Source organism: Meleagris gallopavo, chromosome 8 (genome assembly GCF_000146605.3).
Source record: "Meleagris gallopavo isolate NT-WF06-2002-E0010 breed Aviagen turkey brand Nicholas breeding stock chromosome 8, Turkey_5.1, whole genome shotgun sequence".
Taxonomy (NCBI): Eukaryota; Metazoa; Chordata; class Aves; order Galliformes; family Phasianidae; genus Meleagris; species Meleagris gallopavo.
In genome coordinates this window covers 22,240,361-22,261,695 of record NC_015018.2, presented here as the reverse complement: position 1 = coordinate 22,261,695, position 21,335 = coordinate 22,240,361, and the positions used below count along the sequence as shown (strand labels likewise).

Sequence of the window (21,335 nt, the reverse complement as noted above, 5' to 3'; positions counted from 1 at the left end):
TGGAAAAACAAACAAAAAAAAAAAGGCCACAAAAAAAAATTTCTAGTTGGTCTGCAAGTCACGATTTACACTGAGTCCTTCCCACCAACATTTGAGTTTTTGTTGTAACTGTTCTCCCTTATCTGCTATTTCTCTGCCTGTACCTCCTGGCTGTGCCTTTCTCCCCTCCGCCAGCCCTGCAGCCCACCTCTGCCTGAGGAACTGGCCCTCATCGAAGCCAGGCAGGTTCTTTGGGGGAAAAGGGGATAGCAGCACGGCATGCCCGCTTCTGCTGGAAATTCTGCACCCTGAGCTCGTCTGCAAGGAACTGGAAGCCCACCCTTTTCCTGGCAGAGCTCTCCCTGAGCAGTTTTTCTGTCTCTCTTTAAAACCTGTTTAGTTACTCACTACTGAATGCATGGGAATGTGGCCTAAGGCTACGAATACTGTGGTGATCAAACTGAGTTGAGATGTGTGTGTGGGATTCCCCCAAAGCTGGCTGTCACTACGCTGCTGGCACGTACTGAACCCGTGCACAGGAGCTGCCATGCGAGGACAGGGTTCCCCCACGCACCCAGCAGTTTCTACCAGATGTTTGCTAAAGTTTGTGCCTATCCTGATGTGGTGCTCAGAGATATGATTTAGCAGAGGGTTGTTAGAGTTAGGGTACTATGGTTAGGCTCTGGTTGGACTTGATGATCCTTGAGGTCCCTTCTAACCTGAGTAATTCTATGATTCTAAGCTTTAGCTCATCTTTACTCTAAAGTAAGTAGTAATTGGTTTTAATTGTGAGGTTAACACAAAAAAAACCTCTCCTGTTGCGCTTTCTGCAAAAGCCCTCATATTTCTTTTTTCCAGTTCCCTTCCCTTGCTTTATTGATCTCTTCTCTGGATCTGGTAGCTTACGTTTTGCAGCCTCAGACTTCCTAGAAATGGGACGTGTCTGTAGGTAGAGTCAGGGGCAGGAGGGAGAAACGTAGCCGTGCTACCGTATGCTGCCTACGCTTTAACAGTCTTGTTTTCATCAGGTTCCACTGTTTTCAATGGGTATACTGGGGTGTCTAGGAGCACTGGTGCTACCATGCTCATCCAGCCGTTATTCCAGCTTGTCAGAGAGGCAGTTATTGGTAATTTCAGAACAAATCCCCAAAGCACAGGCTTCTTCCATAGGTACCTGCACAATGGTGCGTTGCTGTGTTGAGGAGGAGATTCTTTTTCTGCCGTAACAAGCTGGCTTAGAAGTACACGTTAGCCTCCTGTATGTGTATACGTAAAATGCTATAGCCTGCATTTTACAAACGTTCTGTTTCTTTTCTCCTCGCAGAGTAATATTAGGGATAAGAACTGAATTAAAGCTTACTTTCTTTCGCAGAACTCCTCTGAAAGAGAAGACTGTAATAATGATGAGCCCCCTAGGAAGATCATTCCTGAGAAGAATTCACTTAGACAGGTATGTGATCAGTCTCTTTAAAAATGCAATAAAACTTTCTAGCTATTTGAATCCTTAAATGCTTTTGGAAGCTGAAGTCTGACTTACACTCGTGGAAATTCTTTCTTTTCTCCTTTGAGGTCTGAACCAGTCACAGTGTACCCAGGAAAACCAGCCATACGGATTTAGCTTTCAAGAGAGTCTCATGAGTCTTTCTAAGGAAATCTTGATTTCTGCATAGTGTAGTCAGCTGAAACTCTCTAGTTTTACTTTCCTCCAGTTGGTGTTCATGCAGCCCTCCTCAGCCTCTTCTTCTGTTCTTGTTCCTCCCTTGTTTGTAGTGTGTTTTATCTTGTTTCAGGTGATGCGTTCAAGTAAGTCAGAGCTTTCCAGAATAATTAAGTTTTCCATTACCCTTGAAGGTGAATTTTCTTGGAGGTGATGTTCAGGTTAATAACCTGAAAAATGACTAATTTATTTTCTTATACATTCCTATATATTACTAATTGGTAGAAGGAAGAGTGGGATGATAGAACTTAATATCTTTGCCATTTATCTATAATAAAGCAAATTTCTTACTAGTTCATCAACAAAAGACATAGTTCAAAACATGGTGATCAGTTGCATTTCATGTACTGTTGAGCCTTCATAGCCTTCATCTTTGTGCCCAGTCTTTAGCAGGGCAGATGCAGGACGAAATCCTTGTGCCTTCTGCTTGCTATGTGGCACCTTATGTGTTGAGCACTTCTGTTTGCCTGTGGACAAGTTCAAGCTGTAGTCTGAAAGCAAATGCCCTCTTGTCTAGATCATCAGACTTGGTTGCCCAAATCTTGTGCCTGTGGTGGAAGGAATTTTGGTTCTTTACATAAGCATAAATAGAACTGTCAAAGCATTTTGGAAGCTCAGATTGCACCTTTTCTCTATTAATGATGGACAAGAAGCAGTTGGGAATTTTCCAGCTCTAAGTGGGGATATCAGAGACAAATGCAGCCTTGTGCTTTTCTCTGTCTTAATCAATGAGTAAAGATCTGCATATCCTCGAGGAGGAGATTAACCTGCCTTACATCTGTGCATATTTTGTAATACCAAAAAGATCCGTCCTGCAAATGCTGTCAAAGCAGTAACACACAAAAAGTGCTGAATTCAGTACTTAGTACCTTAATGGAAAGATGCTAACTTGGTAAATATTGGGTATACAGCTTCGTATTTTCTGTCCCTCCCTTTGGACACTGCTGTTGAAATTTCATTATTGAGAAACATGGACCTCCTGCACAGAAGCAACAAATGTGTGTACGTGGAGAGAGGGGGAGGTCTGTTTACTTTCATGGTCTTTCTATTGAAAGTGTCCGTGTGTTCTGTCCTTACTGATTTGTTAGAGAAAGTGAATGAGATGCAGCAGACCGCTTCAGGGGAAGTATGGTGTGTTGGTATGTTCAGCTGCTGATGTATGTAAGCAGAGGTGCAGTGCTGTTTCTTGGTTGCTGTGCTGGTATGCAGCCTTGGCCATAAATGTGTCCTCAGGAGGGTTTGTGGAACAGACATACCAGGAGGTGGAGGTAACAAAAAGATGGGTGGTGGTTGTGCACCTGAAGTTGTGCACAGGGGCTGAAGACCCCCTAGCTCAGTGCTGTGAGGCTGTGGACTTCTTACTACAAGAAATGGAAGCCTTCTGTTGGCTCAGGTGGTTGTCGTACAAGGTTGCCTTCGGAAGTGCCAACATGTGGAGCTGTGCAGGTGGGGGCCATGGTTTGCCAGGAGTGTCTGCAGGGCACAGGGGACACGGAGATCAGCAGTGGGAACAGAAGCAGGAGCAGGCAATGAACTTGACTGTTAGCTGGAACAGGAAAAAGATCTAAGCTGTGGCAGGTTTTGAATTATGGATGCAAATGCTCGGCTCTTGTTGGGCGCGTGATCTGACAGAATTAAATTTTGAAGGGGTAAACTGACAATTGTAGGACAAAAACTTCAGAAAAAAACAATGATGAGTGGCAAAAGTTTCTGGCAACTTTATTTAAGCTAACAAACGAATTTTCACACTGCAAAGTTATAAATTAATTTTAATAGGCTGATCCAGATGGTCCATTTGGAAAATGGATAGCTTGATCTGTTGAAAATTAAACTAAATTTATCTCTCTCATACTTCAAACTGAAGTAAGCGTGAGAAGAGTGCCCATTAAGTCCAGCTCATACAGATGGACCGGCAGGTCACACATGGGACTAATCTGATTCATTTTAAAAATAAATGCATGAGTTATTGAATCAGGTTCCTGTTTGAAGCCCTGCGTGTGAGCGTGTGTGTGTGCGTGCTGCCCTTTCAAAGGGACTCGCAAATGCTTCAGTGCCTTTTTAACCTGTGTGTTTCCATTTTAATTCAACTTCGTTGCCAAAAAACATAATTAGTTTTCAGTGCCTATCATTTAGTGTTAGCCCCAAACGCTAGATTGATTAGGTCAGGCGTTTGTTATTTTAAGGGCTACATCTCCATTCTTCATTTATGAAGAACACGAGCTCAATAGTCTTGGGGAGAGAGCCGGCCTTTAGAAACCGGGCAGGGGAAGCTCTCTGGGGGCCCCTCCAGCCTTTTAGCTTCTGGGTGTTTTTAACAGAGCCATGAATGCAGATTTGTAAATTTATTGCAGTGCCATCTGTTTTTTTTTGCGGGAACCGTATTATTGTTGGCTCCTATCTGTCTATTGTGGTGGTCACTCCCCGGGAGCTTGCCCTCACAGTCCTAAGGAAAGTGATGAATAGCGGGGGTCAACATGAATAGGTCACAGGGCAGCTGTCCAGGGCTGCCCTGAACTTGATTACCTCTCTGGTTTTTAAAGAAGACGGGCACAATGCGGCTTGCTTAGAGCCCTGCCCTCCCTCCCCTGGCGGGGCGATGACGAAGTGCCTTGCGCTGTGCTCCTGGGGGCTGTCGGGGTGCCATGGGGGGAAATGGCGGCAGCTTGCTGCGGCCTCCCTCCTGCAACCCTCTGCAGAGCTCACCTGGCTCTCTGCTGTCGCTCATCAAGCCTCCAGATGGAAGTCCGGGGAAAAATCCCAGCCCGCTCCCCATTCAGGCGAGCCCCTCTGCATTTTCAGGGTTTTTTTCCTGTTAGCGTTTTGGCACAGAATGTTGCCTCAATTCACTCCTATGGATTTGAGATCGTTTTGTAGAATTACATGTAGCACCTAAAACATGCTCTAGGTGCTGTTTCGGTGTTCAAGTAGACACATTCCACTCTTAAAGGGCTTCAAGTCAATACGCGAGCAAACTGTTAGAAGCAGAAAGCAGCTAAAGAAGGCAGGGCGAAGGAAAGACAAAAAGCAGCAGCAGCCAGCCCTTTCTGCTGGCCCCGTCCTGCCCATGGGTCTGCTCAGAAGTGCTCTCCAGGAGTTTCTTCTGTTTCTGCAGTGGGAACAGCTGTGTGGTGGGAAGGAGCAAGGGTCCTCCAGCTCCCTCCAGCCCTTGGGGAAGGCATTGCCCTTCCGATTCACCTGGCAGAGTGCGGGTGGAACCAGGTCAGCAGTGTTGTCCTGCACACCTCAGCTTTTACCTTGTTAGTGCTTGCAAGTAGGGAGGTGCTGGTTGAAAAAAACCTTCTGAATTCACTAGAAGCACATCCTGAACTTACTATATTTATTTATTTACATTTTGTTCTCAAACAAAAGGAAAAAATAATTTCCATTTGTCTGTAACGCTCCATGCACGGTAACAAATGGGCCGACCTGGGCTGTAGTGGAGCTGGAGTTACAGTGGGAATGCTGCCTCGTGGCAGAAAGGGCACTGGGCTCTTTCAGCAGTAGTGCTAATAGGAATCTGTCACCCTGCTGCATTTCTGCATTCCTGTGTAATTGAGTAAATTGCGAGTGTTGTCTGCTCCCCCTGTCCTTTGTATCCATGTCCACTTACCATCCAAAGAACGTGGGCAGTGATAAATAAAGCGCTGAACAGGACTCTCAAGTCTTTGAAAGCAGCGTGTTGCCAGCCCCTTAGTTATGTTTAAGTGTTTATGTTTTTCTGTATTCTTTCTCTTGTGTGGCTGGAACCCTGGGGATCCGAAGCCATGAGAGAGGCCAAGAAGCTAACAAAGTAGCTGTCCCCTTGTTAGCTTGTTCCTTTCTTCTTTAAAAAACAAGATGAGAACCATCTGGCTCAGGGCATTACATTTTCCTCCCCCATGCACCTCTATAGATGAAGAGTTTCACCTGCAGCGAGGGTTTACATTGATTAGGGAGGGAGCAGTAATTCAAGCCTCCATCCACTTCAGTGGTACTTTGCAGTCTTTAAAGGTGCTGACCCATTGAGTTAAACTGTCAAGGGAGGATAAAAAAGGAGCTTCATCCCGGGAGGTAACAGCTGCCAGGTTTTCAACACCTTGCACGCTGCTGGAGAAATGTCACAAATTGTCAATGGGAAGAAAAATCGCTTGGCTGCCATCTTCCCTTAATGACGCGCCTTATAAAATGAAAGATTTAAGGGTAGAAAAAATCATCGAGTAGCTGTCAGGAAAAGAAAAATCCGGGGGGATTTGGAACAATGGGCCCAACGAGATGGATCCTGAAAGGCTGCAAATGCTGCGTCCACGTTGCAGAAAGCGTTCTGGTGGGGATGGCCATTTTTGCACGGCGGGACAGGAGAGGGCTGGGCGGCAGCACAAAGTCTGACACTGCTGTGCCTGAATTAAAGGAAAAAAAAGAAGTCGTCTTGATTCATAAGCCAGTGAACTGAGAGAAGACATACTGTATTTCTGCTCTTTTGAGGACAATTTGTTTTCAAGCAGCTACCAGATGGCTAAATACCACGACATTTCCTTTTTTTCTTTTTTTGTTCTTTATTTTAACAAGAGATGTAGTTCTCTTTGCTCTTTGTTTTTGTTGGTTTTAATGCTTTTACTTGGCTGAACATACCCTGTGGTGTTTGGGCATTGTGACATTACTTTTTTTTTCTTTGCCCCTGTGCACTGATGGATGAGGAAAGAAAGATCTTCATCTTTAATGTAATTTCAGATAACAGGCAGATTGGAGTGAGGCTTTTTGTTTGTATTGTGGTGAGGTTTTTTGTTTTAGGGGCCTCTCTTTTTGCTGTTTGTTTTAGGTAAGTCATTTTAATTGTACTGAGTAATTAGAAGGTACACACAGCCAAGGGAGCTTTGTTATGGTAATTGCTCAAAAAAACCCCACTCCCCAACTACCATCGCCATGTGTTGAGACGCTTCTTCCCTCTAGTGGCAATATTAAGGACTCTGCCTTTCGCAGTAGGCAAGGTGTAATTGCAATATGACAAACTGCGCTTTGGGGAAAACGCTGTGAATGATCTGGTTTGTTTTTTTTTTTGTTTGGCTGGTCTTTATTTCGGCTTATGGCTTTCTGTGGAGACTGTCCTTCCTGCGGGCTGGGCCGTGGGCGACAAAAATTTAGGCTTTGGAAAATAATTGGGACAAATGGCTGGTAATGTCTTACAGCTTGCCTTAATTCTAGTCTTCTTTTTAATTACCTGTTTATAAAAACGTTTTTAAATTTGTTGAGATTACTTAATTCTTTCGGAAGAAGCACCTCATTTGAAATAAATAAATAAATTGCATTTATTTTAAATAGCCCATGTGAAAGACCTTTAAAGGGTAATTAATGCAAGTCTCGTAAGGCTCTAAGTGAGATGAAAGCGATCTTTCCAAATCTGCTGGAGTGATTTGTTTATATAACTTCCCACTTCTGCTCAATTCTTTGGAGTCTAATAACTTTTTTTCTAACCGTTTGGCAATTTGTGCTCAGCTACAAAAGCCCTTGTTCAAAAAGAACAGTTTAATAATCTTTTCCCTGAAAATGACTTGAAGGGAGGATATGGGTTTTGTCGTTTTGCCGCGTTTTTATTAGTGTTATCTTTCTCTGATAAATCATGTAATTATTAACTATTGCGGGGGGGAAATCTTATTGAGCTCCTGGGCTGCAGCTTCTATTAAAAAGTGGAGTTTTGTTCAGGGACTGGGGATTCTCTGAATAAATGGCCGGGGAGTTGGGGTTGAGACGAGCCGCACGCTCGCAGCTCGGCCGTCAGTTGGCATTCCACCTTCATCCCGAGCCTCACCGACACGGGGAGGGATGGTTACGTGTTTGTGTCACAGAGCAGCACCGTGCGTTCTTTAAAAAGAAAAATGTAACCAAAGACCCGCATGGAATGAGATCAGATCCAGCTCTATCTTTAGTGAACTATAGCCTCGGTCTCTGTGGCGTTTTGAGCCTTTGGCTGAGAGTGGATACAGCTTTGTGGTCCCCTGCTTCTGACATGATTTGGTGCCACCATATATTCCTAGGGTTTTTTTTCTCATTAGAGCTTGTTTTGCTGTAGGGCTGCTTAACACCGTTCTCAAACGGCTTTTGCAAGGTTAAAGGAATGCGGCTTGGTAACAAGTTTGTGTCATTTTAAATATATACCTCCTAGTAAATAAGGAGGAGCCTTGCAATCAATCCCTTTTAGTGTGTTATATGTTTCACCTGACAACTAAACCCTCTATTGATTAACCATTACTTTGTTAGATAATCTTGTGTCATTGAAGCCTCTGTAAAAATTAAACTCTTTAAAATGTTTTACCCTAGCAGCAGTGCGAAAATTGAAAACTTGTTCAGAATTACAGCCGGCTTCCACTAAGAAGGTAGTTTTCAACAAACTGGTTTATGTTTGCATGCTTTATATGCAATATAAAAACATATTAAAGCACTCCAACGCAAAGCTATCCGCCTGTGGCGTTGAACCAGGCTGCCATTTCAGACTGCTTTCCTTGGCAAGGAAACCTCTTATCTTGATGAAAGGTGAGGGGAAACCTGAACGGTTCTGGTGCAAATTAGATGAGATGCATAAAAGGGTCGAGTTTTAAAGATGAGCTGAGAAATTTGCTTTTCTGAGGGCTGGTTCTGGGTTTGATGTTCTCATTTTTCTTCCAGAGTAGTCAGTGTTCCTACAGCCATCTGAGGCAACGGAAGGAGTGCTCTGATATTTTGCAGTGTATCGTGAGGCACCATGAACTGTTTCAGCTGGATGTAGGTCTCTGTTATTATCCAGTGACGTGACAATTGTTCTCGTTTCTGTTCAGCCTGCTCACTAGAAACTGTTGGTGTGCAAACACAACATGACAATGCCAGATGAAACCACATCTTTAGTGATCTTGTGTCTCACAGCATCTGGTAACTGCTGCCTGCAGAGAAACAGTAGGAGATATCCATACAGCAATACCTCCATGCTCCTCATGTACTCTCCTAGCTCCTCATGACTGCTCTTTGTGAGCCAAATGCTGCATCTTCTCAACATTCTCATAACATTTCCTTTGAGACCCATTAGAGTGACATGACTTCTTTTCTTTTTTCCTGGATGTTAGGGCAGAACTAGATCATAGATTATAGCATGGCCTGGGTTGAAAAGGACCTTAATGATAATCTGAATGTGAACCCACTGCTGTGTGCAGAATTGCCGGCCGCTAGACCAGACTGCCAAGAGCCACGTCCAGCATGGCCTTGGATGCCTCCAGGGATATTCTTCAGTGTTTTTGCTTGAGGTTATTTGACCACGTTGTAGATCTTGCATATGCATCTTTAGCATCTTTATTTATCGCACAGCTAATAATGAATTCTTCTATGAGAATGTGAGAAAAAGACCAGGAGAACTTTGTAAATGTGCAAACACAGTAATGGGCGTCGAAGTGCTGATCACTGTTTGTGTGTTTGATTCTCAGTTCTGCATCCTGATGGGTTGACTCCTCTTAGCTTTCCTTCAATTGAGAAACAAAGAGCTGCCAAAGGACTAAATGGTTGTCTGGCAACTTGATGCTTACGTAGATCTTTACATAATAAAGTTACTGTACAAAGGTTGGTCCTCACAACAAAAGTGTGTTCTTGTCTCATTTGTGTGGCTGAAAAGCTTGAGAGGGATTTAAGACTTGTTGGTTTGTGGTGCAGGGGCAGAAGTATGAACATGGGAGTGCCCAGTGGAAGATGCTGCAGAATGATGGCAAACGACACTAGGGATGTCCAGGGGATGTCCTGGCCCATACTCCGGACGTGTTCTCCCTGAGTTCATTTAATTCCTATTTTTACTTGCTGATGTTTCTCTCCATGGCATCCCATGGCAGCGAGCTGCAGGAGATCTCTGCGAATATAATCACAGAATCATAGAGTCATTTAATTTGGAATGGACCCCTAAAGGCCATCTGGTCCAACTCCCCTGCACTGAACAGGGACATCTACAGCTCCACCAGGTGCTCAGAGCCCCCTCCAGCCTGACTTTGGGCATCTCCAGAGTTAGGGCGTCCACCTCCTCTCTGGACAACCTGTGCCAGTGCCTCATTGCCTGTAATGGAAAAAGCTGCTTCTTTATATCCAGTCTGAATCTCCTTTCTTTTATTTTGAAACCTTTTCTTGTCCTGTCGCAACAGACTGTGCTAAAGGGTCTGTCCCCTTCTTTCCTGTACTCACTCTTTATATACTGAAAGGCTGCTATCAGGTCTAGTGAAGAGGTTCCTTTTGTTCCTCTTTATTGTTATTTTTAAGTACTCCATTAGTTCCATCAAGTGTCACCAGATCCTGCGGGATTTGTTGAACAAGTTATGTTGGAAATTGTCTTGGTGCTGTCCACGCTAATGTGTACTATGAGGGTAAAAGTAATAAAAAATAAATGGTATAATGGAATAATTATTTGTGTCTGTCATGTATCCTACTTTTGAACAGTGATGTAGTGAGCTCCCTTCTCAAAAAGTTTTTGTTTTTTGGCCTTTATTATTTTACATACTGTATTTGGATTATCCACTCTATTTGTGTATGTGATAGAAAGCTTGCTGTAAGCTTGCCTTTTAAAACGCTGGCTTGTTACCAAGCCTTTTGATACCCGTTCTGGGAGGAAAAAGACTAAAGAGAAGCGAGTTGGTTCATGGTTGAGTTCAGGAAGCCACAGGCTTCCATGTTTCTTTCAGTAAATGCTTTTGTGACTGAGCTTTTCATCTGCAAAGTGCAGTTGGTATTAGCTTTCTTTGAGCCTCTCATTGAAATTGCAGTATATACGAGGTACACTGGGCAGAAATGCTGCTACTGGAATGTTGGGAATGCAAATGCAAACGAGGGAGATCACAGATTTACAATAAGTGGGTTAAATTACACAAATGTCAATAATGAACAAAGAATATTACCAACTCTTCACGGTTTTCCACCTTCAGAGCCTGGTGGAATTTAACTGATGTGATGCTTATGAAATGAAGTCTGTGTGGTGTTGTCTGAACGTCGGCGCAGAGCAGATGGTGTCAACTTTTCTGTCCACCACTTGAGCCACTGCAGCTAAGCCACAATTTATTATAGTTTATGCCATTCTGATCCTTCTTCTGAGAAAAAAGTGCGGTGCATACCAGACTGATAGTTTTATGACGTTGGCAAATATTTGCAGGAGGCAGAGTTGAGTCCCTCAGCCTTCTGTTTGCTCGCAGCCTAATCCTGGTTCGAATGCAAACCTCCCTGCTGAAAGGTGGAAGATGCTGAAAGATGCACTCTGCTCGGCCACGTGGTGCTGGAAAGGGTTTGGGCCTGGAAATTTCTGTTTCTCCTTCTGGATGCAGGCAGGAGTTGCAGTCTTTTGTAAGCAGTGACAGACCAGTCCTGCTCTGTAGTGTTCCCCCAGATACTGCACTGGTTAAGCAGCTGATACCATCTGCTGACTGCCACACTGTTTTTTTTCCTGTGTCTTTTGGTCAGCACATAAATTGTGGGTTCTTTGGGGTGGGGAATAGCACACTGGGGTTTTAATCAAGTACTGGGACTTCTAGGAACTACTGTCCTACTCCTCCTCCTTTTAGCAAAGGTGAGCTTCATCAAGTAGTCATTAACAAGGTGCTGAGAACCTCCATTAGAAACTCTTGAATTCTTCAGACATTTCAGTTTAAGTAGTCACTTCATCCAACGTTTAATTTTAGTCACAGTAAAAAAAAATCCCTTCAATGCGTGTATCTCAGAACTATGAAACTGCACAGCTTCTCAGAGAACAAGCATGCCCTCAACATAGGTTTTTGCTGTAAACTAGTTTATTTTGGCTTGAAATTATTACACCATAGGAAAAAGGAAATGTTGTAGTGTTGTCGTGGGTTCTGGTGCCAAAAATATGGTGCCTGAAAGAAAATTGTCTTCTTCTATTCATAACCATTTTAATCTTTCTGCAGACCTACAACAGCTGTGCCAGACTGTGCTTAAACCAGGAAACAGTATGTCTAGGAAGCACGGCTATGAAGACTGAAAATTGTGTGGCCAAAGTAAGTAACAGAATGGCTTTGGTTTTGAGAGGCTTTTTAGCATTCTATTCACTGTTAATCAAAGAAAAATTCTTGTTAAAGATGACAGTTAGGATAAGTGTTTAAACGGGAAGTGACTATTTGAGGTAGGTTTTTCCATCCTTTGGTGTAGAGTTTGAGATGTGCTTTTTTCCTCTGTTGGAAATGATTACTCGAGTCCTGAACGATCTAGGATAGAAGAGTTTGTTCTGCTACCCAGGTAGGCTTTTACAGTGGGATGACCTGTTCCTGCCACACGATTAGCTGTGGCAACTTCACATAGTAAATGTCCAGATAGATGCTGATCTATATATATATGTAAAATATATGAAGCATGAGAACTCTGTGTCGTGGTGTCCTTTCTTAGCTGCCAGAAGGAATGTGTAAAAAGAGTTGTTAATGAAGGCCCTTTAACTAAAATCCAGTGAATACTCTATTTAGGAGAGGAAGAGGGAAGTACAGTCAGAATGGTAAGAAAATAGATATATTCATGCATCAGAGAAATACATTCCTTGAAAATTGTACTAGGTGTGATTGGAACAGAGGAGGTGCCATTAGCCACCCTCTTTTCTTAAAATTCAGCATAACTGGAGTAAAATAAGATACATGCAGAGTTATTTGTGAATGGAAAACATTTGAACCATGATGCAATAAGTATAAAAAGGCTGTGTGAAGGATGTGCTTAGCCTTGTATAAGCTTCGTGTTTCCACTGTGAGGAGGGTTAGAATGGGCATGCAGGACAGATCAGTGCACGCAGCCATCTGTTACTGAAACCAGCTGGCATTTTGGAGCTCTCTGTCACTACGACCTGACCACTCAAAAGGCTGTTTTCTCTTTCATTGTTTTAAATTCCTTGATATTCCTGAAGTTCCCTTTTTCTCCATACTTTAAAGGTGCCTTGTCTCTTCAGGCTTGCTTTTGTATTGACCTTTAAGCCAATCTCCCAGCTAAATCTTTGCCTTGGAATTTTTCTGGTGAAATTTGGATGTCCCATTACTTTATTTTCTTTTTTCTGAATCGGCCACCGTAAAAGTTTGCCATGGTGCATTCAGGTGACTTAGCACTTGTAAACTGCTCTTGCCATGCGAGGTTGCCTTTCAGTGGGCATGCACTTCAGAAAGAAGTTACCAGTCCTAGTACAGAGTGCAGATATTGAATCCTGAAACCTACTTTCCTAGCTTAAGACAGTTGGTTTCGTTGCTTCCTCAGGCCCTTCATGATACAAAATGAAACTCTTGAATTAGCTCTTACTGAATTATATCAGCGTACAGCACTATTCTGATGCCGATGAAGCAGCTCACAGTGGGCTAGCTAAGAGTAAACCCACTCAATGCTGTGTACTGTACACCATCCTGATCTTCTTACTGAGGAACAGGGATGTGCAGGACTTACTGCTAATTTAGGTATGCCTCTTTAAACTGAGATGACATACCTTTAACTTCCCAGTGTCCCCAAATAATTGAGTGTCCTGAAGCAGCCTTTTCAGTGCGGTCATGGTAAGAGAAATAGGCAAGTTTGGAAGTAGAATGGCAAGTCTTCTTTTGTGTTATTGAGGATAAATTTGAACTGTCACTCTGGAGGTGGAAAGTTGTATGTTTTTAAGTATTGTGTCTCCACACACTGTATGATTATATACTATATATAAAAGAAGGACTTTTACGGGGATGTATTTCCCCTAGAACTAGATTGTCTGGCTGTTGTACCCCTTTCCCCGCCTTCCCAGCTGCAAAACAAAGTGAAATAGGTTCTAAGAAAGCTTATCTTTCAAATTCCAGAAGTGTTGAGGCATTTAAACTCCAGTTAGCTAGATGCAGATGGCTCTGTGATGGCATAGGCAAATGGCACAACTGTTAAATGTTCCCTCGGTGAAGGGCTTAAATGGGATTTAAGGAGTTCAGAGGCCTTCTCCTAGCCTTATGCACATGGCGAGTTTTATCCTCCATGATTGATGTCTTAAGGCTTTGAACATTAAAATCTTTTGTCAAGAGGGTGAATGCTGGAAAGCATAAATGCAAGTTGCTTTGTCTGCAGCACTTTTCTGAAAGTACTGTAAGTTTTTTTGTTTGTTTGCTTGCTTGCTTTTTTAAAAGTGGCATTGAAGGACAAAAAGGGTTACTTTGGAAATGATGATTATTTTTTCTGATTCTGCAATGCAATATCAGCCTTGACAGAAGAACTTGTTCAAAATGTGCATGTCTAGACTGAATAGAGTGATCATAAATTAATAATTATATATTTAGGTGCACAGACGTCACTGGGAGTTCTTCCATTAATCTTTGGGCATGTTGTTGCCACTGCCTCTGAGTGATCAACAAGTGTGGTATATATTTAACCTAATGTCTTTAAAAGGCAAATGTAATTTCTAGTTGTGTTTTTATAGATGTGCTCACACACAGAAATCCTCCTGGTTATCCCCTTGGAAACTGCAAAATATTTGCAAGAGTATTTCTTGTTACAGTGGTACCAGTGTGCAACCATAATTGGATGACTTTCTCAGAAATTGGTGCAAGATGCTTAAATAAGGTAGAAATATAACATGAACCTGAGCTGCAAGGGCAGGGTGTTTGGTTTCAATGAGGGTTATTGAAAATTGGCCAACTGAGCATCTGTTCCCATTGTTTGTTCCATATTTTGTTAGCCAGTATCTTCGGGTCAGATAATGGTGTTGGTGTGTGGTGCATCCTCAGTTAAAAATCCCCTGGCATCTGGTCTGTCCCTAGGACTCTTGTGATGCTCCTGTCCTGTATCCTGGACCACTTGATTTGTGCAATGACCTTCATGCTTTGCCCTGCAGTGAGGGAGGCTCTGCTTGTCTCCATTCTCCTTGGCTGAGTCTTTGCTTGGATGGATTATGTATTTTTAAATAGAGGTCTTGCTGTTTCACCCTTTGATAATGTGGGCTGTGCTAGGTTTGACTTTTGCTGCTCACTTGAAGTCTGTGGGATAGTACACTTCCTTGGATCGTGGAAATATTTTCCTGATTCAAAGTGCTCTTTGCTTCCCAGCAGGAGAAGGAGCTGATCTGATGGAGTTGTGCAGTCAATACCCATTTCCTGTATTCATTAGATAGGTTTTTTTATTAACTCGTGCAGTCACATCAAGTTCGTCTGCATCTGCTGCATAGGGAAGTGTTCTCAGTTTCATTTTGCACGTTAAATTCTTCTCTGTATGTGCCAGGGCCGGGCAGCCTACAGCATAGCAGCCACAGACAGCATAGAGACACCTTTTAAATGTCATACAGTATCCCTGCGTATCTGCTCAGCTCTGAGCTGGGCAGCAGCTGGGACGGGTTCTCAGCCCGTTATTACCAGAGGTGAACAAAACTGGAAAAAGCAAAATGCAGCTGAGCACTCCTTGCTCCTTGCCATACCCATGTATGATCCCTGGTCCTGCCTCTTAAGATGCCAGCAAACCAAGTGTGTCGTGTCTTCCAGGGACATATTCTTGCAAAGATGCGTAGTATTATTTACCTGTAGCTGCACTCTTACATTCAAGGGTGATTCCAGTAAAGAAGAGAGGGGGTGGTGGAAGGAGGTGCTAATTGGAACTGGCTTTTTTTTGTGACTTCTTTCTGCATCTCTACCTCAATATTTTTTGGGTAAGAATAGTCTGCACAGTAATTACACTGAGCTCGGAATTTTTGTATGAAATTCAGTGGAGAAACCACAACTGCACTTCAACAAACAAACATTTAGGGTTCCAGGCTGGATGTTCCAGTTGGCAGTAGGACAAATGGATCTGAAGAGTGTCCCTCTTGGACTCTCAACTCCCTTTATGTCACAGATTGATGGCTCCTCTTTCCTGAGAGTGTCGCTGCATTTACTTTACATGAGCAGCGCATGCAGCTCTGAGTTCTGCTGTGAGACACTGCTGAGTCGGTGTATCTTCAGGTAACGTACAGTTTTCCAGTGCTTCTGAAACCTTCCCAGTCCTTGAATTGATAGTAGAGCAACGTAATCCTGAATGAAAATTATTTGACAAACTATGTTGTTTCTTGATACTTCTTCAACTGGTTTAATAAGAAAGTATGTTCCTTCATATCCTAAATTTATTTTTGTATTATGCTTTTGTGCAGTGATGCAGAGAGGCTGTCAGCTGTCATGCTTCCAGCTCCAAAACCTTTGCTAGCAGTGTTCCCTTTTGTATGCCGGGGACACAACTGGGACAACAGCTTCTGAGGCCGTTGCCTACAAATGCCTGCTCAGCCACTGTGGGCCAGGAGAGGTCCAGGCATGCCATTTGTGCCATTTCTCTCTTCTGTTCCGTGTGTTGTCTCTGTAATAGAGGGTGTTATGAATGGCTGGTGTTGCAGGGACATGGCTGAAGGTTGGTTTGTGTTCAAAAGGTGCTGTGAAACATGAAGTTCAGCGCTGGATTCTGAGTGAGTATTTAGACAACTCAAGCGCTATACAGAATCAGAGGTTTGTCTTAGAATGTTAACATGATGATGATTTTCTTTTCATAGCGATGTGGCTACTTTTATTTTAATTGTGGGGTTCTAATTATTTATTTATTTATTTTAGCTCAAGACAATCTTCATGCTTTAGCTTTCCCTCAGTCTGATAACCTCTTTGCAAATGGCTGAGGAAGAAATGTGATATCCTGCTCCCCCACCCTACCCCACCATACACATTCTCCAGATTTTGATAGACTTGTTTTATTTATTTCCAAAATTATATCCGCAGGAAACAAGCTGTTTAAATTCAGATTATGCTGAAGCAAAATGGTCCTGGTATGAGAAGCAACGTGCTGTTTTATGAGCGCAGAGTCCCTTTTCTCATAACTGATTGATAGTAAATATTTTCCTGAAGAATTATTGCCAACCATGAACAGTGCAACTGTTTCACTTTTTTTTCCGTGCTACTTGCTGTACCAGCCATTGTCTGTAATTAAGATCTACAATTCACAATGCAGACGTTTGCACTTCCTCTGGGTCTGAGCTATTTATAAGACATTTCAGCTGTTCAGAGTTTCTTTTGAGTGTTAAACTACATGTAAACAGGCTTCTTTAGTCTTCAGTTATGCAAACACTATGGTTGTCATTTCTGCTTCTCTTAGCGCCCAAAATGACTTTGCGTGTCAATGAAGCCACAAATTAAAAAAGAATTACACTTGTTTTTTAAATGAAAAAGAGACTTTGAAGAAATGTTATTATAAAGCTTACTTTTCATAAAGCGCTTTATAGCTTAGGGTCTCCAAGTGTATTCAGAGATCAGCTCTCAAAGCTCCTCAGTAAGGATGGTCGTGTGATGTGAGAAATATTGATATGAAGAGTAATTTCCAAATTTCAGGCAAGTCAGTGGAGATGTTTTTGGTTTTTGGATCCCCTGGTTTGGAATTTTGAGAAAGCAAATTGTGTGGTCAGTGAAGCTGAGTTTAGCATGTCTTTGAAAGGTTTCCTGAATTAGAAACTCGCTTTCAGGTTTGACTTGCTGTAAAGAAAGCTTTTTCATGACGATGAACGTCAGCTGGAATAGGTTACCTATGGATGCTTTGCACATCATCCCTAAAGGTTTTCAAAAGCAGGCTGGCTGGAGTCCTGAGCTACCTGAAGTGCCCTTTCAACAGACTCTGCTTTGAGCAGGAGGATGGACTGGAGAGCTCCCAAGGTCCCATTTAAACGAAGTTGTTTTGCAGTGCCCCAAGTATGCAGGTACTGGAGATGTGATATAAATCTATAAAAATGACAGAACATCCTTAATCAGAATTGCCCTGCACATTGATTGTGTGTGTTCTCATACGCTGTGCTTCTACCCCAGATGTTTGCTGTGTGATTGATCCTCTGCATAAACAATTGCAGTCCTGAGGTCTTGATTCAGGTCCTGCCACATTAAGCTTGTAGGACCATTCACCAGGATAAGAGTATAGGACCATAGAATCATTAAGTTTGGAAAAGACTTCTAAGATCATCTAGGTTGACTGTCTGCCTACCACCAATAATGACCGCTGGACCATGTCACTTAGTGCTACATCTACACATTTCTTGAACACCTCCAGGGATGGTGATTCAACCACCTCCCTGGGCAGCCTGTGCCAGCACCTGAGCACTCTTTCATTGAAGAAGTTTCTCCTAATACCCACCTGGTAACTCCCCTGGTGCAATGTGAAGGCATTCCTTCTTGTCCTATCACTGTTACCCAAGAGAAGAGGCCAACCCCCACTTCACTACAACCTCCTCTCAGGTTGTTGTGGAGAGCAATCAGGTAGGGATGTTTTGTGATGGAAATAGAAAACAGTTCAGAATCCAAGTCGTTGAGGGATTTGTGGTAAGCATTGGTAAAGGCAAAGAGAAGCATCACCTCTCAAGTAGTCATCTGCAGTGACAGCACCTTCAGATGGCAGAGGATACAAACATTACAATCATTACATTACCTAGATATGTCTTCAGTATTTTTCCAAAGCAAAAGGTTAAAAAAAGTAGTTTGAAAAATATGTCCAAATCTTGTGCTTAAGCTGGAGGTGTGAAATGCTGCAATAATCATTTCATCTTGTAGCCCACGGCGAGGATGCCATCGGTGGGGCCACGCATCACATTTCAGAAGGCAAAATCAGTGCCGAGTTGAACCTAGCAAGAGAGGTGACAAAAGGAGCCCATCTTTATTGACAGATCCAGATTAATGGGAGGCTCCAATGTCCTTGCTGTTCGGAGCAGACGGGGAGGGGAAATGGCACGAAGCAAGCTCCTCATCAGGCATGTACTGCAGCATTGCCCAGCGATGCATGCCGGATCACCCGCACGCAGAGATCACATGGCTCCTCCAAAAGTCAAACGATCAATTCGCCTCGTTTTGGCTCTGTACTTAATGCACAAACAGTGCGATCTGCAGGGCTGTAATTGCATTGTTAGGGCCAAGGAACAAGCCTGTGCCTTTTCAGCAGACAGCTGGCAGGGAAAGAGGCATGTTGTTAGGAAAGAGAGAGGCAAGGCAAATAAAATTACTGCTAACGCTCAGAGATCGGCAGGAGTCCTACTTGCCTAATCTTACCGGTGGGAGCAAGCGGCTGTTGTAATCCAATTATAGCAGCATAAGCAATTTGTTAGACACTCCGCATAATGTAACAATTTCCCAATAAACTCTGACTTGTAATAACGTCGGCAAGAGCCCACATAAATCTGCCCGAATGGTGGGGGCTGGAGCGTTCGGCTGGGGGCTTGTAATTTGTGCCATCAGCACGTTTTGTGGAGCGCGGTGCGGTGCAGCCTTTCAGTGCAGGAATTTTAAGGAGAAAAGCGTGGCACACCCCTCCGAGAGAAAGCCATTAGCCAGGGTCAAAAGAAATGCCAAACAAAGCTGGGAGGGAGGGAAGATCACCCCCCGAACTCAGCTCAGGTCTGCAGCTGATGAGGGTTCAAAAATATTGAAAAGCAGTAGTGAAAATTGTGGTGTTTTAAATTACAGCGGGGGGAGGAAGGGGAACTAGAATGACATGTTTTGGAGGGGGAGGGAAGAAAATACCCTCCCTTATATTTAATCCGTTTAAATATTAAAAAAGAAGCTCACATATTGAAAGGGATGTTCCGTGCTTGCAAGACACGGAAACCACAGATCCTGTCCCAAGTAATTCATAATCTACAATGGGAAAAATGAAACTGTTTTTGGTATCCAGTTCCCCTCCCGTTGTCTTTCTTGCAGCTTCTAGCTGGTTTCATGCATATTGGCACAGCATCTTGATGATGTGTCTGAGAGATAAAACGTAGGTCTAGAACCATTCACTTTGAGCATGCCCCAGTGAATTTAACTTTTTTGGCACAATGATGAATGTCCCCTCTGGTTCATGCAGATCTACACAAAGAGCTAATCTAATTTAGATATTATTTAAAAGTAAAATCAGTCTGCTCTGTGCTCTGCCTGTCACTCTTGGAGCACACTGTGAGTCACAGCATTGTAGACACCAGTTTAAGGTTTATCTTTAGCAAGATTTAAAGTATCATATTTCTGTTAATCCTTCTGTTTAGCATTTGTCTTTGCTAAGATGCTGATAGGCAGCAGCCAAAATAACGTAGGTCTCTTTTTATACAGCATGGAGGCTGTCAGCGGTCCAGGATTTTGAGAGTAGCTTGTAGCAGCACTGCAGTGTAAAAACGCCTGACTTCATAATGCTAACAATACTTCATTCATTTCTTAGCCATGGGATCCTGTGAGGTTCCAGTGTGGAATTCTGCTCTGACTCACTCCCAAGTTGTTGCAGCACGGTGTTTTTTTGTAGGGGAAGAACAGTCCGTAGGACAGAACAGAACCAGTCTGAAGAACAGACTGGTTTCCCTTAGCGCATGGAACTCCTGCTCTTCATTGCTGGGTTTTGATGCGGGGCTCCTGTGCTTAGCAGAACAAAACCCAAGCAAATGCTCCAGCCCAAAATGTTGACCTTGTGCGTACAACTCACACCATGCCATGTTTATCTTCACTCTATTACAATATTTCCTGTGTTTTGGAGGTGTATTTATGTATTGGCCTGTCATATTAGTGCTGAAATGATTTAATTTATTTGAGCAGTAAATAATCGTGGAGATGTTCATGCAGGCTGCTGCATGGGTAATGCTGCATATTTTGCCCTTCTTCCTGCAGAAGTCAAGTCTATTGTTCTTCCTCGTCGCTGTGTGCCAGCGGGTTGGGATAACAGGCTGAGACAGCGTGCGTTGCCGAAAGTATCCTGATAAATATTTCCTTCCCATGTAACCACGCACCAAAAAGTGTGTCTAAGAGGGCAGGTATTCTCTTCGTTTACAGAAGCCGCGTCGATAAACTGCAGCGCTTCTAATAAAGGCACTCAGTGCCCGGGTTTAACTAATGGCTGATTTTCACGGCTTTGACAGTGAGCTGTGTGCGTTATTTTCTCCTGATATTGTAAAAATAATGAGAGCAAATTAGAACAATCAGTTTACCCAGATAGCTGCTGATTGGAGGTGATGGGCAATATGGCAGCGGGTAATCCATCTTCGGGCTCCTGTCACATTAACTTCAGCAGTGTGGAAAAGATCAGGCGGGGCGAACGGGAATCCTGCCCAATCAGAAAGCCGAAATTAATGAGAAGAGCATTGTTCTGTGATCAACCTTTTAATTAGCAAGAGTGGAGATGGAGGGAGTGATGAAGCTGGCAGCACAGCTGCACAATGCTGGGCATGTTTTTGGCGAGGGGGAGGAAAAACACGGGTTTTAAATTATCCCTTCTGTGCTCCCTGTACACCGGCAGTGTGTCTTCATTCGAAACCCCTTAAAAGATCTTAATAAACAGCCGCATCCAGGTTAATATTGCAAACGTGGCTGTTACTAATGAGTAGCTTAGAAGTAGGTCCTTTCGGGGGTCATTTAGGAAAATGTTGATCACTGTTTAAGGAAAAAAAAGAAAAAAGGAAGGGGAGAGACGGGGTTTGGTGTTGGATTTAAAGTTTCACTGCATCAAGGAAAGAAGAGGAGGGAGACGGATAAAATTAGAGTAAGGGACTGCCTGTTTTATTACTGCCCTCCTTATTTAGTATATGTTTGAAATAAGATTCCTTGGCATATATTTGCAGTGAGACTCCTTAGTTAAAAATACTATGCGTGCCGTGCCTCTTTCACCAGCAAAAAGGAGCAGAGAGCAGATACTGCACTGCTTTCCTGCTGCTCCTTTCTTTGGCTGCATTTTTTGGAGGTTTTTTGGTAGT

General features: G+C 43.1%; 1 protein-coding gene across 5 annotated transcripts in view; it reads left to right on the top strand.

Moving 5' to 3' along the window:
* The window catches only part of BTRC (beta-transducin repeat containing E3 ubiquitin protein ligase), a 100,299-nt gene that overhangs the window by 31,974 nt on the left and 46,990 nt on the right, over positions 1 to 21,335 (top strand). For 2 of the 5 annotated variants that reach the window (XM_031554482.1, XM_031554480.1), the window contains 2 exons: positions 1,352 to 1,429; positions 11,581 to 11,670. In XM_031554482.1, the coding sequence (XP_031410342.1) occupies positions 1,352 to 1,429; positions 11,581 to 11,670 (168 nt within the window). The remainder of the gene's footprint in view (positions 1 to 1,351; positions 1,430 to 11,580; positions 11,671 to 21,335) is intronic. The other 3 variants (XM_031554481.1, XM_031554478.1, XM_031554479.1) reach the window with 2 other exon arrangements.